At 46.0% G+C, this 14,553-nt stretch overlaps 6 protein-coding genes across 6 annotated transcripts; 4 read left to right on the forward strand and 2 right to left on the reverse strand.

The window, feature by feature from the left end:
* Positions 1-663: 663 nt before the first annotated feature.
* On the reverse strand, positions 664-1,581 carry FMAN_10874 (uncharacterized protein; the record flags this gene model as incomplete). Its single annotated transcript, XM_041823613.1, has 1 exon — positions 664-1,581. The coding sequence occupies one exon, from the start codon at positions 1,579-1,581 to the stop codon at positions 664-666; it is 918 nt and encodes a 305-aa protein (XP_041689175.1).
* Positions 1,582-2,060: 479 nt separating this feature from the next.
* On the forward strand, positions 2,061-3,653 carry FMAN_10873 (uncharacterized protein; the record flags this gene model as incomplete). The annotated part of the gene is made up of 3 exons (XM_041823614.1): positions 2,061-2,863; positions 2,926-3,244; positions 3,309-3,653. 3 exons carry the CDS (start codon positions 2,061-2,063, stop codon positions 3,651-3,653), a joined length of 1,467 nt encoding a protein of 488 aa, XP_041689176.1.
* A 1,259-nt stretch (positions 3,654-4,912) lies between these two features.
* FMAN_10872 (uncharacterized protein) lies at positions 4,913-5,884 on the forward strand (the record flags this gene model as incomplete). Its single annotated transcript, XM_041823615.1, has 1 exon — positions 4,913-5,884. The coding sequence occupies one exon, from the start codon at positions 4,913-4,915 to the stop codon at positions 5,882-5,884; it is 972 nt and encodes a 323-aa protein (XP_041689177.1).
* A 2,745-nt stretch (positions 5,885-8,629) lies between these two features.
* On the forward strand, positions 8,630-9,706 carry FMAN_10871 (putative PGU1-Endo-polygalacturonase; the record flags this gene model as incomplete). Its single annotated transcript, XM_041823616.1, has 1 exon — positions 8,630-9,706. One exon carries the CDS (start codon positions 8,630-8,632, stop codon positions 9,704-9,706), a length of 1,077 nt encoding a protein of 358 aa, XP_041689178.1.
* A 766-nt stretch (positions 9,707-10,472) lies between these two features.
* FMAN_10870 (uncharacterized protein) lies at positions 10,473-11,190 on the reverse strand (the record flags this gene model as incomplete). Its single annotated transcript, XM_041823617.1, has 2 exons — positions 10,473-10,975; positions 11,079-11,190. The coding sequence occupies 2 exons, from the start codon at positions 11,188-11,190 to the stop codon at positions 10,473-10,475; spliced, it is 615 nt and encodes a 204-aa protein (XP_041689179.1).
* Positions 11,191-12,223: 1,033 nt separating this feature from the next.
* FMAN_10869 (uncharacterized protein) lies at positions 12,224-12,627 on the forward strand (the record flags this gene model as incomplete). The annotated part of the gene is made up of 2 exons (XM_041823618.1): positions 12,224-12,312; positions 12,366-12,627. The coding sequence occupies 2 exons, from the start codon at positions 12,224-12,226 to the stop codon at positions 12,625-12,627; spliced, it is 351 nt and encodes a 116-aa protein (XP_041689180.1).
* Between the last annotated feature and the right edge of the window lie 1,926 nt (positions 12,628-14,553).

The raw sequence follows: 14,553 nt of genomic DNA on the forward strand, positions 1-14,553 counted from the left end.
CGGCAGACTTTATTATTCTTCAATCTATGATTTCTGTTATTCGCATTCAGAAAAAGTTGTTAGGAAACGTGGGCTGGCGACAGATTCCTCTGATTTTGTTCAGCCACTCTTACTGCGAATCCTGTTATCGTTACTTGCGAAGCGCGCCGAGTTGCATTATGTCTATCAAGCTGTTGAGGTCCATCTGGTCCTCCCTAGGTCTTGGAGCGTCCGCTAGTATCTCCCTGATTTCTAATAGCAGTCCCATCATCTATCAACCAAATGAAGTCAGCACACCTACTTCTTGCAAAATGGTCATGAATAGGTAGATAACTACTCTTCCACATACTGAGCTGGAGGTTTTGTTGGTTGTGATCGTATAAATTAAGAGCGCTGCGCCCACAACCATGCATCGTCGTTGCGAAGTTGAGAGCAGCGTCCATTGGCGTACAAGTTGTTGAGGCCGCACATGCGAACAGTGCAGCGAAAACATCAATACAGACTCTTGATAGCGACCAGGGTGCCATTAGGTCTCCGCAATGGCATGCCCCAATATAGTCGGTGACGGAGACGCCTACACCTGCCCAGCAGATCAACTGCGGTATTCTAAGCTCTGTCTGCTGATTTACGCTCTCACACACAAGTCTGAAATGTAAATAACACATCTGCATAACAACCTAGACATTATATAGTCGCTATATTACACCAATCTAGTGTCAGAATTGTACCAGACTCACTTTCAACAATGTAGAGAGTTTTCTCAGGCCCCTCTCCCCAAGTCAAATTAGTCGTGCCGGAACCAAAACCTTTTGTTGTAATGGTTGCGCGCGGTGTGCCGTCCTTGCGATGCACAAAAACTGTGCCCAGTGTAGAATGAGCAACAAAAAGATCACCCTCCCTATTCGTCAACAGGCCATCAGGTCCCCCAACACCAAAGTAGCTCGAAAACCGCCCTGTTCGCTGCACACTACCATCTGGGTACAGGGGCGCAAGCCAGACACTGTTATCCCTTGTCATGGCGACGAAGAGATTCTTTTCATCTTTATCGAGAACTAGGCCATTGGGTGAAGGACAGTTGCGAAGCAGCACCTCGACGCGGTTAGGGCCTGCATCTGTGTTGAAGCCTGGGCCGATGCGGTATACACGTCCCGTCGGGTCTTGAAGTCCACTCATACCCTGATCGGTGAAGATAATACTGCCGTCGCAAGTGGCAATCAGGTCGTTGGGGCCCTTCAGCCGCTCGCCATTGAAGCGATCCATCACAGTGGTCATGATCTTAGTTTTGAGGTCGAGAGCAAGGATGCCGTGCTTGAAGTCGGCAATGAGGAGTTGGCGCCGCTCTTTATGCCATGCTAGACCATTGGGCTCACCGTCGTATTGTATCACAAGGTTCCATTCATTTGTGTTGAGATTGACGGCGAAGATCCGACCGTACGGGATGTCGGCCAGATACAGCGTGTCGTCTATGACGACTGGCCCTTCAAGGAAGCTGTCGAGTGGTCGTCCACGTTTCTGGTTTGTCGAGTGCTCTGATACGCCAAAAGTGCGAAATTTGGATGGAAGCGTGGTTAGGAGCTTTGGCTCCAGTACTGGAGGGGGCATGGTCCAATTCATCTCGCAGGATAGCTGAGCAATACCCAAGGTGGTGATGACTTTTCGAACTGGTAAGGGCAGGGTTGCATAGTCTAGGTCATCGGGCCTCTAAAGGATCTGAAGCGGGACTTTGCCGTACATACGCTCCCGCCAGATTTGAAGAACGGGCAAATGCCGCACGGGGTGGTGTGCGGAGATTGAGCACGGAGGCTCTCCGCCCAGGGCTCCGGCGGTGTTTGCTCCGCTGACCCACGATTCCGGAGTCCTGCGGGGAAACTCAATGTAGATGCCAGGTTACTTATGAGCTTGTGTTGATTACCCCTTTATTTGCTCGTTGTGTCCAACGGATTTCACCCGCCACTACGTAAAACATGGGCAGAAGCCTGTTCGCTCCTCCGCATAGAAAAAATGCTATATCTCATTCCGATTCACTACTATGCGAATGCTCTCCATCTACTTCTCCATTAAATTGATGATACGCGTATATCATGTCAGGCCTAGAGAAACAGCAACCATGCCTTCACCTCGAGAACAACACGGAAGCCGCCAAGGCAAACACCGAGACCCCCGAAGCCTTTGGCCCAGCGGATGAGAAACGACTCGTCCGAAAGCTCGACAGGACCATCCTCCCTTGGATCATGCTCCTCTACCTTCTCTCCTACATCGATCGAAGTAACATGGGAAACGCCCGTAATATTGGCCTCGAAGCGGATATTGGTCTCTCCAGCGTCCAGTATCAGATTGCCTCAGCTTCTTTCTACATTGGCACAGTGATATTCGGCACAATCGGGGCCTTGATGTTGAAGGTAGTCAAGCCATCCACGTGGCTGGGCATCTGTGCCGTGGGTTGGGGCGCTGTTAGCACTTTACAGGCTGCATGTGTCAACCCCGGAGGACTCATCGCGGTGCGTTTTTTCCTCGGGGTATTTGAGGCATCATTTGCCCCTGGGTGTGCCTTGTACCTCAGCTTCTGGTACCTCAAGTCTGAACTATCTCTGCGCATCGCGGCCTATGCGGGTATGAGTGCCCTAAGCGGCGTCATCTCAGGTGTAGTTGCTTACGGTATGGGCCTTGCCAAAGACATGGCTGTTACCCCTTGGCAGGGCTTGTTCCTTGTCGAGGGTGTTCCAACAATTGCTGTGGGGATTGCTACTTTCTGGATGCTGCCTGGCCGACCAGAGTCCGGGAAGTCGTTTTGGTTCACGGAAGAGGAGCATCAAATCATCTTGAATAGACGTAGCCGGTTCACCAAGAACGCAGATGAAGGCATCAGCAAAGCTCAAGTCAAAGCGTAAGTCCCTCTTTATTTATATTTCCAACTGGCCATCCAAACATTGACACATACTCTGGCAGAGCTTTTCTCGATTACCGTCTTTACCTCTTCTGCGTCATGTATTCCGGTCTTTCCTTGTCCCTGGCCGTCGCTGCCGTTTTCCTGCCTACAATTGTAAAAGACTTGGGTTACCACTCTGTGCAGGCGAACCTTATGACAGCTCCCATCTACGCCGTCGCTTATGTCACCTTGCTTGTGACAGCCGCCTTGTCTGACAGGTTTCGGGTCAGAGGTATTCCAATCTCCCTCGGAGGCTTGATCGCTGGCGCTGGATACATCTGTCTCGGCCTTCTGAAAGATGACTTGTCGCGATATATAACATGTTTTCTCGCTGTCACGGTAAGTTCGTCCATATACCAGCCGCAATTTCATAAAACTCGCTGGCTGACCCCTCTCGTCATAGGGAACATACATGGCCTTCCCCATCGTCCTTACCTGGATCACTTCGACTTTTGCTGGAGACACAAAGGCAGGCGTCGGCCTCGGTATTGTTATTGCTGTCACTCACGCCGTGGGCGTTGCCGCGTCCAATATTTATCCCAAAACCGACGCGCCATATTATCTAATGGGAAACGCAGTATCAAGCTCCCTGGTGTTCCTCACGGCCCTGAGCGCTGTTAGTATGAGTGTCATGCTTTACAAGGAGAACCGCCGACGTGATAGGCGTTTCGGTAGACCTGAAGCAGGCGTGCCCATTGATATGGGAGGCGATGCTGACAAAGCCCAAGATTATCGTTACGAGATTTGAGGCGTGTTTATTGTTGGAAATAGGATGTGTAAATGGTTTTGTTGATGTATTATTATTAGCTATTGAGCAGATTATTATGGGCGATTTTGGGGAATATGTACCGCCGCCGGAGTCGGGATGAAGCCTATTGTACCTTTTGCTTCCTGCGGCGACATTTGCTGCATTGATAAGCGTTTTAAGCAATAGTTCTAATCATCGGTCGGAAAGGCGAGACAGGCTCTCACTTTTGACGGGCCTGGACTCCGCCTCTGATCTTGTGCTCGAAGATGGTTTGGCCAAACTTATCACCGGCACCAGTTTGGGCTTGGCTCTCGGGCTGGAAACGACTGTGCTTTTACTACCATCGCTTTTTGAAGCATCTGAGTTCTTTATAAACGCTGTCGTTTCCTCGAAGATAATAATCTTAGGAGTCGGGCACTGCACCTTTTGCGTTTCAAATCTTGCAGTCTCTAGCCAGCGAAAGCTCAGCACGAAAGCCCATTGATGAGAAGGAATGGCTCGGATCCTCAAAATGCCCCCACAAACCGCGAGATTATACAATAACTTGATTGTATAGAACACAATGGCATTCAAAAAGAAGTGTTCTGGATTGGAGTCTTGGCTTGTCAAGTGAGTGAGCTGTCTGGTGGAATAATCAGCATCCGGAAGTGACGCCTTCTTAGTGCTGCGATGGCGAGGTAGCCAAGAATCGGGAGGCCACGTTTTGTGCCTAATAGGCATCGTAGAATGGCCAATAAAAATGACGTTAAACGCCCAGTCTAACCCTTACACCTGAAACGCGCTGTTGTACAGCACTTGAGTAAATCAGGTGGATGCAAGATACTTCACGAGTACTGGACACTGCAAGTCTTCCTCCCGTTCTCCGCGGAGGCCGAGTAAATAAGGGCTTAGGCACTGTTGTCACTTGGAGCAGGTAGCTATCTTAGACACGATGTGTAAAACTTTTATCGTTTCAGATTGGGGCCCTTAATAGCCCTTTGCTCCGAATCATATATGTCTAGCGTTCTTTGACAAAGGACCGGTATAGAAAATGAGTACTATAAATCCCTCGCAAGGAACATAAAATATCTTCCAGTCTTACTCTCTGCGTTCATCCTTCCGCTCTTTCAAGCCCGGTGCTAGCTGTGCGTCCTCTCTTTTCATCTCGTTGCCTTTTTTAGCTTATCTCGTTCCCTTCTTGACTTATCTCGTTCCCTTTTTTGACGCATCTCGTTCTCGCTCTACTTAGCTCGTTCTTCGTTTACATTTTGTTTGCCAAAATGCACTTCAGCTTCTTCTTGGCTGCATTTGTCGGCAATGCCGCTGCACATGGTGTTGTATCAAGCTTCAAAACTGATGGTGTTGAACATCAAGGTTACTTGATGAATTACTACTATGATGCTAAGAATGGCAAATCTCTCCCTCCTTTAGCTGCATGGTCTGCAGAGAACCTCGATAACGGCTTCGTGTCCCCAGACAACTATACGCATCCGGACATTATTTGCCAGAAGAATGGAAAGCCGGCCAATCTGACTGTTCAGGTTGCTGCTGGGGGGACTGTCGACTTTCAATGGACCAAATGGGCCCATTTTGGCCCGATGATGACATATGTCGCTCCCTGCGGAGGCGATTGCGCTACTGTCGACAAAACCACCCTCAAGTGGGTAAAGATTGACGAAGCGGGTATTGATTTTGATACTCAAGAGTGGGCGGCTCGAAAGATGGTCAACAACAACCGAACATGGACGACAAAGATACCCTCGACACTGGCTGCGGGCAACTATGTCTTCCGTCACGAAACCATCGCTGTTCACGGGTCGAACAGGATTGGCGGCGCACAGAACTATCCTCAATGTTTCAATATTAAGATCACGGGGTCTGGAACTGCTAAGCCTGAAGGCGTCTTGGGCACCAAGCTGTACACTCCTACTGATCCGGGTATCTACTTCAACCCTTACACAACTCTGAAGAACTATACTATCCCCGGTCCGCCTCTGTTTAAGAACGACAATGGAAGTCTTGGCAACGGCGCCATCACATTATCAAGTGCTAAGGACCAGACCACTGCTACGAGCATTGCCACCACATTGGTAACCTCTGGACTGCCCAAGCAAACCACAGTGGACACTCTCACCAACGCCTTACCAACCGCTACTATCATACCCAATAAGACCCCTGCTAAGTCATCTGCGACTGGATGTAGAGCTGTGCGAAATGGTAAATACCAGAGAACCCGACGTTCTCAATTCTAGTACCTATCGGTCTATTCAAGATCCATTCATATACGCTCACCAAGAGTACGTTTGGATTTCTCTTCCATTCATTTGAACCCCCAGGGTATGGCGCTGGTAGCCATATGTAGCTTGTCAAGGAAAAATGGCTTAGCTATTATCTTATAAATAAAACTTTTATTTACAATTTTAAACTCTTATTTGCGATGCCCTGTAGAAACTATAACGCTCTAAATAAGGAGCCACCGCATACTTTTACATGTTTTACAAGACTTGACAAACCACTCTGTCATACGGAACATAAGAGGAGAAGTTTAGTAGTGGCGTTCAATCTGGCGACCGTGCACCCTGTGATTGAATTTTCTGGTGACGGCTATCGGTCAAGACGGTTAAGGTTTAGCACTAACTACTGCAACCCACTGACGGGCTAATTACGCCGAGAGCGGTCCACATACCACGATCACAGAAGGCGTCCTTGAAGCGTCAATGTCACAGGTACGTAGTAATTTGTTATCATAAAGCGCTAATGGACCCGGATAACAAACGCGTTATATCAGCCGCATCCTTGCAGAATAGTGTGTATCGGAGAATCATGCAAGAGGAAGCAAATAAGTTTAATGATTTGTACGCATTCAGTTATATGTAAAAGAACTGCTGGCGCTTCGATTACGATGGTATGTAGACATAATGAGAGGTATCTAGGACACACCAGCCTCGCCGATGTGCCGGAGGTAAGGTGATTGAGAGCCGAGCAAGGGGCGTGGCTCAGTCGTTTCATTAAAGCATAACAGAATTACGCAGACAGAAGCAAGCCTACTCAGCGCATTCATTTGATTGTCCAGCCTGCAGACATCTTACGAAAAGATAGCGCAGCTGGTTCAATCACAATCTACGCCAGCATTCCAACTATAACGATCCTCCCATCGATCGCACAACTAATCTAATTGCCATGGCTCTAATCCCGTTGGTAAGAATTGGTCTGCCTACTAAACCTGGTAGCTGGACCGGCGTAGCCCACCTACCCTAAATCCTCTCTCCTCACTGCAGGGCTCACCATAAGATTGTCTCCCTTTGCAACTCAAGCGTAGAGTCAGCGCATTTTGGCGATTAAGACATTTGGCCTGCCCTCAGACACTCGAACATACAGCGATGCCACCAACCTGGCCCAGGATGCCAATATAGACTTGGTAGTATACAATGCTCGCCTTGACCGCCGTTACACAACGGCGAAAGTCAACATCTCCGCCGGCACGGTCCTCAGCATTTAATTCTTATTAAGCTAATATATCTTTGTATGGGAGGTCCTGTACTATCCCTTAAAGACGCCTATTATATTTGAAACAGGATGCAGCTACAGTAACCCAACGTTGAGCTTACTTCGACGACCGGAGCAATAGTTGGCACTGTCGAATCTGACGTACAAGATCTTATTGCTGTACCTACCAATACATTGAGGAGGGTGCAATAGTCATTGTCATTTTTGCGAGAAGACCGCCAAATCCTGGTGAACCTTATCTCTCGTGGACTAGAACAGAATAGAATGGTAAGCTCACGTTCACTAAAGGAGGAGCCACGCCTTTATGGCTTCTGAGCCTGTCAAGATCGAGCTGCTCAATATCCCCGCTGGAACAGTCCAACGGGTTGGTTCCATAGACCTGGGCGGCTTAGCGTCAGAAACTCCCAATCGCGCCCGGGGCATTTCCAACGTGTATGAAGCATAAGCCCGAGGTGACCAAATGGCATGTTACGACTCTGAACACAAGATAAAGCGACATGGGAAATTAGGGAATCTATAATCTAGGGGCGCTTAAAGAATGTAGAAGCATAATTTATCAACTAGTCAGTTTTATATTCAGAAACTATGAGCCTTAGAAATGAGACAATTAGGCTCTGAGAGGCTCAAGACTCTTGCATCCCCCACAGAAATCGCCATGCCCCCGATCAAACTGATTGGGATCTTGGAGCTAAAGGGGAACAGACAATTAGTACAATACTTAGTGTCAGGCTTATAGGAGGTAAAAATCAACGTTAATTTAGCAAAGTTAGATTCCAAGGAGAATAGAGTTCGCCGTTCCGTTGCTAATGAAGAAGGTAGTGCCAGCTCATGCAGTCGCACAATCTGGGGAAATACACCCACGAATGAAAAGAATCACCGACGTGCCTTATTGCCGAAAGCTTTGGGGGAAGTCATACTGGCTAGTGCAATCGAGGAATTGAACTGCATCTCCCACTGTACGATGTCACGCAACGTGCAGCACTTTTACTTATCTAAAAGTCGTTTGAGAAACAGCTGGAATGCGTTGAATGTGCCGGGCATCCGAGATGGTCCAGATTCCAGACTCGATGGTGAAACATGACAGCCTGATGGGTTTCTCTGGAAAAATGCAGTCCACCAATTGACCGGGCTTTTTGTGGCGTCGATGTTGGTGTTTCAATCTTAACCCCGGTACATTGGGGGCGATGTGGAGCACTCAGCTAATTCCCGGACCAAACTCGCGATCCCTAATCAAGATGCAGGGCCGACGTTATTGCAAACACGGGCCATTGTCACGGCTGAACGGCATCAATACGCGGGTCTGTCATGATTCAGGCTTCAAGTGCGCGCTTCAGATATAGGGAGTGCACTGAACTCAGTATATAAGAGAGCCGCATGCTCTTGGCATCATACATCTTGTTCTTGGCATCAGCATTCCATTCAGCAGTATACTTCAATTCGTATATACACTTTCTCAAAACTTCCATTCATTTAACATTACATTCATTACCATGTTCTCTTCAACTGTCCTCCTCAGCGGCCTGGTCGCCTCTGTACTCGCAGCCCCTCTTGAGCCTCGTGCTAGCTGCACTTTCACCGATGCGGCTACTGCCATTAAGAACAAGGCTGGCTGCTCTACCATCATCCTCAACAACATTGCAGTTCCTGCAAAGACCACTCTCGACTTGACCAAGCTCAACGATGGCACTCACGTCATCTTCCAGGGCAAGACCACCTTCGGCTATGCTGAATGGGCGGGCCCTCTTATCTCCTTCACCGGTAACAACCTACTCATCGAGGGAGCTTCCGGACACTCCATTGACTGCGAGGGTAAGAGATGGTGGGATGGCAAGGGCAGCAACGGCGGCAAGACGAAGCCCAAGTTCTTCAGCGCCCACTCCCTCAAGAACTCCAACATCAAGAACCTGAACGTTCTCAACACCCCTGTCCAGGCTTTCAGCATCAACAGCGTCACCAACTTGGGCGTCTATGGCGTTCACATGGACAACTCTCTCGGCGATTCTCTTGGTGGACACAACACCGATGCCTTCGATGTTGGCTCCTCCACCGGCGTGTATATCTCTGGAGCCGTCGTCAAGAACCAGGACGATTGTCTCGCCATCAACTCTGGCACCAACATCACCTTCACTGGCGGTAACTGCAGTGGCGGTCATGGTCTTTCCATTGGATCCGTTGGTGGACGCTCTGACAACACCGTCAAGACAGTCCGCATCCTCAACTCTGCCATCTCCAACTCCGACAACGGTGTCCGTATCAAGACCGTTTCCGGCGCTACCGGTTCCGTTTCCGATGTCAAGTACGACACCATCACTCTCTCCAACATCGCCAAGTACGGTATCGTCATTGAGCAGGATTACGAGAACGGTTCTCCCACAGGAACCCCCACTTCTGGTGTCCCCATCACCGACGTCACCATCAACAAGGTCACCGGAACGGTCAAGTCCAGCGGAACTGATGTCTACATTCTTTGCGCCAGCTGCAAGAACTGGACCTGGACCAACAACAAGGTCACTGGTGGAAAGACCTCTACCAAGTGCAAGGGAATTCCCTCTGGTGCTTCTTGCTAAATTTTGAGTTTGAATGGAGAGAAGTACATGGAGGTTGTGTAGAACATGACATATAGCTGGTACTATCTTCTGTTTGTTTTCTTTGTACATATAAGCTATCAGTTAATACTATTCTCTCTGATACATATAATGACCTTCTCTATTATGGTATGTGGTGTGAAATGCAAAGTCTGGGATAGGAAGGGTTGTTTATTTATTAAATGATCCGTCTTAAGTATATCTTATCCTTTTCATCAAGATCCACTTCCTGATTAGTTCTCTCCAAGTCGCTTGAGGCTTATCGTACCTGGTTTTGTTTTGGTATTTCATGGACCTCTAAACTCTCATTAAACGTATGTGCTTAGAACAGCAACCGAGGCATTTCCTCTGTAAATATGACTCTCTCGACTGGTTACAATCTTGTGCAGAGACTTGTCTCCTGAGATTAAACGAGCCATGGCAGGAGGAACTATTATTTACTATTATACTTGATTTGCATTGCTAAGCTGTTACGGACCAAGATTCAGATTGATAATACCCCTTTTAAGGCTTAATTCACTTAAATAAGTCACTTACAAGATCTAATGGTAAGCTAGTTCTTGCAATACAGAGTCTTATATTTAATACATATAGCTGCTAACTGATGTTATAATAGATAAATTGCTGTATTGCCTTTTTAACGAAAATTCCTTAAGAATAAACATAAAAGTACAAGAGATAACGTATCCACTCTTGCTTTTACTTTGCGGCTCCTTTTAGTGTTTTCTTAAGTCATATAAGAAAGGATTTACTTGGTGTCAACAAAGTCCCAGCTGGATACAGGAGCATTCTGACCGGCGATCGTGGCCGTGGGGCGGTCGTAGAAGTATCGGACTGAAGTTTCACCAGCGTCGCTGAGGATTCGGACAATGAAGTGAACGACAATCTCCTTTCCGGCGTAGAAGCCCCTGACGAGGAAGGGGACTTTGATGTCGAGCTCAGTACCGCTCTTGTTGATGAAGGTTGCGCCCTCGACGCCGATCTTGGGACTGGTGACGCCGCCACCAGTGAGGCCGCTGTACCAGATGGTGGACTTGCCAGTGTAGTCCTCCTCGACCCAAAAGTTGAAAGCCCAGGAGGCGGCACTGATCATGTTGCCGGCGACGACCTTGAAGGCCTTGCGGACATGGGGGGAAGTGAAGACACGCTTCTTGAGAGAGGCGGTATCCTTATCGACGCTGCGGACGGCGACGGCGTTGGCGATATCAATACCAATGGGGGTGCTGACACCCTCGCTCAGGTATTTGACATCTGTAAGTGTGATTTAAGGTTAGCTCCGCTCGATGAACGAATCTCTGATCATTTCAGGGGATACAGGGTTTGGAGACTGTGTTATGGGATTCATCTGTCTCACCTCTGGACTCGACGACGACGGCAGTATTGTCGATGGGGCTGGCAAATACGGCTGAGGTGAAAGTGCTGGCTGCGAGAAGACCAGCGTAGAAGTACTTCATCATAGGAGCCATTTTGAAGACTAAGAAAATAATAATGGGTGGTTGTGTAATTTGATAGACTGGTTTTGTTGAGAGTTGAATGAGTAGTAGATAACGATGAAACAATTTCTCTAAGACACAGGGTGTCCTCCATTTATACAAGTTAATACAAAGTCTGAAATTAAAAGATTCCTCCCGCTCCTTTGCGGGCAGTCGATGACATCTGTTTCAAAAATGGACAGGTGTATATTCTTTAGATTGTTTCACTCTAAAGCTGCTAAAGCATTGCTTGATCTGCGAAAATGGTTATAACTGCCAATCCAAACATGCCAGCAGTTGCTAGTCTCTACTAAAGATTATGCCTTATTAGCAAAAAGCTACCTATGTTAACACGTGTTAAATATAAAGTTTTAACTAAAACAAGCTTTTAAGTTTAAAAAGAAAGAGAATAACTTAATTTTTATAATACTAACTATTTAAAGGTTAAGATAAAGAAGGTTATATAAGATATTTATTTTAAGAGATTAAAAGTTATATAAATAAATAATATATTATATAATCTTAAAGTAGTTAAAAGGTAAAGTAATAAAGTACTTTCTATAATAAAATTATTTATATCTTTATATTTATATTAAATCTATAAAACCTAAATCTATTTATTTTTTCTTAGAGGGAAAGACAACATGTCTAAAGCACGGTCTTATTGAAGACAACGTGTCTAGAGTACAGTCCTCTTAAAAGACAACGTGTCTAGAGCACGGCCCTCTTAAAGATAACGTGTCTAAAGCACGGTTTTAAACACACTAACCTTATAACAGTTAAGACCACTGCTAGTACAGTGGTGTTCAAATAGGAGCATTACGATCTGGGTTAAAGAGACTGTTAGTATTATTTATGCTAGAAGGTCTTATAAATATAATTTAAGAAGACCTATAGCTTGTATTATAAATTCTATTATAGTAATAAATCATCCTTCCTGAAAAGAACTCATTACATCTTTACAATTTCAATTAGTTCCTTAACTTCTTTATCCTTAACAGTTTTGCTATTCCTTACCTAGAAAAACATGGCCGACAGTAACTTTAGTGGCTTTAATGTTAGCAACAAGTACCACATAGGTTCGGTTCTAGGCACTGGAGCATATGGCATTGTTCGGTATGTTGCAAAATGTCTTATTTCTCGCACTCGTACTGACTAGTGGCTACTAGATCTGCTGTTCACAGACCTTCAGGTCAAAAAGTCGCCATCAAGAGAATAGAACTACCCAACGTCCCTATGTTTTGCTTGAGAGCTCTTCGTGAGATAAGACTTTTGAGATGTATCAGTCACGAGAACATTATATCCATTTTGGATATCGAGAAGCCATATTGTCACAACGAATTGACTGAAATATATATAGTCCAGGTAATAAAGCCTCCTAGATATTTATTCATATCATCTTTATATCTACCTTGTATATTATATCTTTGATGATTTTATACTAACTCCATTTCTAACTGCTTAGGAAATAATGGACACAGATTTACATAAAGCTATAAAGTCTCAGCCTCTTACTGATGATCATGGCCAATTTCTGATATATCAGTCATTGTGTGCTTTGAAAGCATTGCACTCTCTCAACATCATCCACCGGGATCTTAAGCCCAGTAATATCCTGCTAAGCGAGGATTGCGACTTAAAAATATGTGATTTTGGACTTTCTCGGAGTACCAATTCCAGTCACCAATCCCGAGGCTTCATGACCGAATATGTTGTAACTCGGTGGTATCGAGCACCAGAGCTCATGTGGAGTCCCGGAACATACAATAATGCAATCGATATCTGGTCGCTTGGGTGTATCTTTGCTGAGATCCTCAAGGGCAAGCCTATCTTCCCCGGCAAACATTGTAAGAAAACTAGGCCTTCATGAGCAAAGAAGGACCGCCTTTTCATGGCGAATCTTAGTTGAACATACGCTGACGTTCTCCCCTTGGTGTAGTTCTTCATCAGCTGTCAACAATTTTCGACATCCTCGGGTCGCCGACAGCTGAATTTTGCCGTTCGATTCGTTCTCCACACGCTCGTAACTACATACTATCTATGCCCCACAAGAGCCCAGTACCATTTCGAAACTTGTTCCCAACAGCGTCGAGTCAAGCGATCGATCTACTTCAAAAGATGTTGACTCTTGATCCTGCCAAGCGTATTACCGCTGAAGAAGCCTTAAAACACCCATATGTTGAAATGTATTATGACCCAGCTGACGAACCAAATATTGCCTTCCATCCAGGCGGGTCGACAGATCTCGTTAAGGCTGAGGAAGGTTTATGTTTGGAAGAGATAAAGCGGTTGATATCTAAGGAAATAGACGCAATGCAAACGCAATCTGAGGACTATTATTAGGGTAACAAGTAGATAGACACTTATAGAGGCTTCAAAGTTAATTCTTAAAGTTCTGTGACGTCGATTAATTATTTCTTAAAAGTAAAGTTGATCACCAATTGGCTTCTCAACATGGGAATGATGGTCCCAGTGTGATTAATTATCATGGCCTAATGACTGCATGTGCCTGTAAGGCAATATATCTCTTTTAGCTACTTAATTGCTATACACATAAGAGCATTGTCAAATAGCAGATATGGTTATCAATGCACTGAAAATGCTCTACTAATTGAATTATGAATAAAAAGTAGAATCTTTAATTGGGCATTCCTCGTTATATCAGAGTCTGATTTCATTTACAGCAATATAAAACGCAGCGTCTTTTCCACGATATAAATATTATATCACAGTACCCCTGGACTGAATTGATCCATGTAAGTCCCAAAGTAGCTCCACGATGACTACCGATCCTTTGCCAAGTTTGATGAAGCACATCTCATACGGGTGATCGGCGAAAAGATGGCTTGAAAGACTGGGAATTCAAGCCTCCCTGGACACAAAGAGCATTATGGTAGTCGTCGAGCCCTGATACTGATGCCCATATATCTTGTTCTTGATCTCGTCTAGACTTGTAACCTTGTGGATCTATTCCATAGACATCTCTTGTCGATTCAGATCCAGTGGTTATCACTCTTGAAGTAGGAAAAGAGCCACCTGGCAGCATTCGTTCACTTCTATCTCGAAAGCGCCCTTCGTCTCTGACAAGCATAATGTAAGCGACAGGCCCTGTTTCACCTTGGGAAGCCGGAATCATGTTGGCGAAAGTTGAATCAACTTTCGACCAAACAGATTCATGTATGGCATGGTGTGCCTCGCTTCTAATTTCTTTCTGGAAGATTGGCCCAGAAATATTCTGGTCAAGTTCCGGCATGTCATGAAACTGATCGCTGGCTGTTCCACTTCGATATGGCGACAGTCTTGGAGGAGACGCAGATGGTAGAGAACGGGATTTATTTCCCTATTCGATAAAAATTA

Source organism: Fusarium mangiferae (genome assembly GCF_900044065.1).
Source record: "Fusarium mangiferae strain MRC7560 genome assembly, contig: FMAN_scaffold016, whole genome shotgun sequence".
NCBI lineage: Eukaryota > Fungi > Ascomycota > Sordariomycetes > Hypocreales > Nectriaceae > Fusarium > Fusarium mangiferae.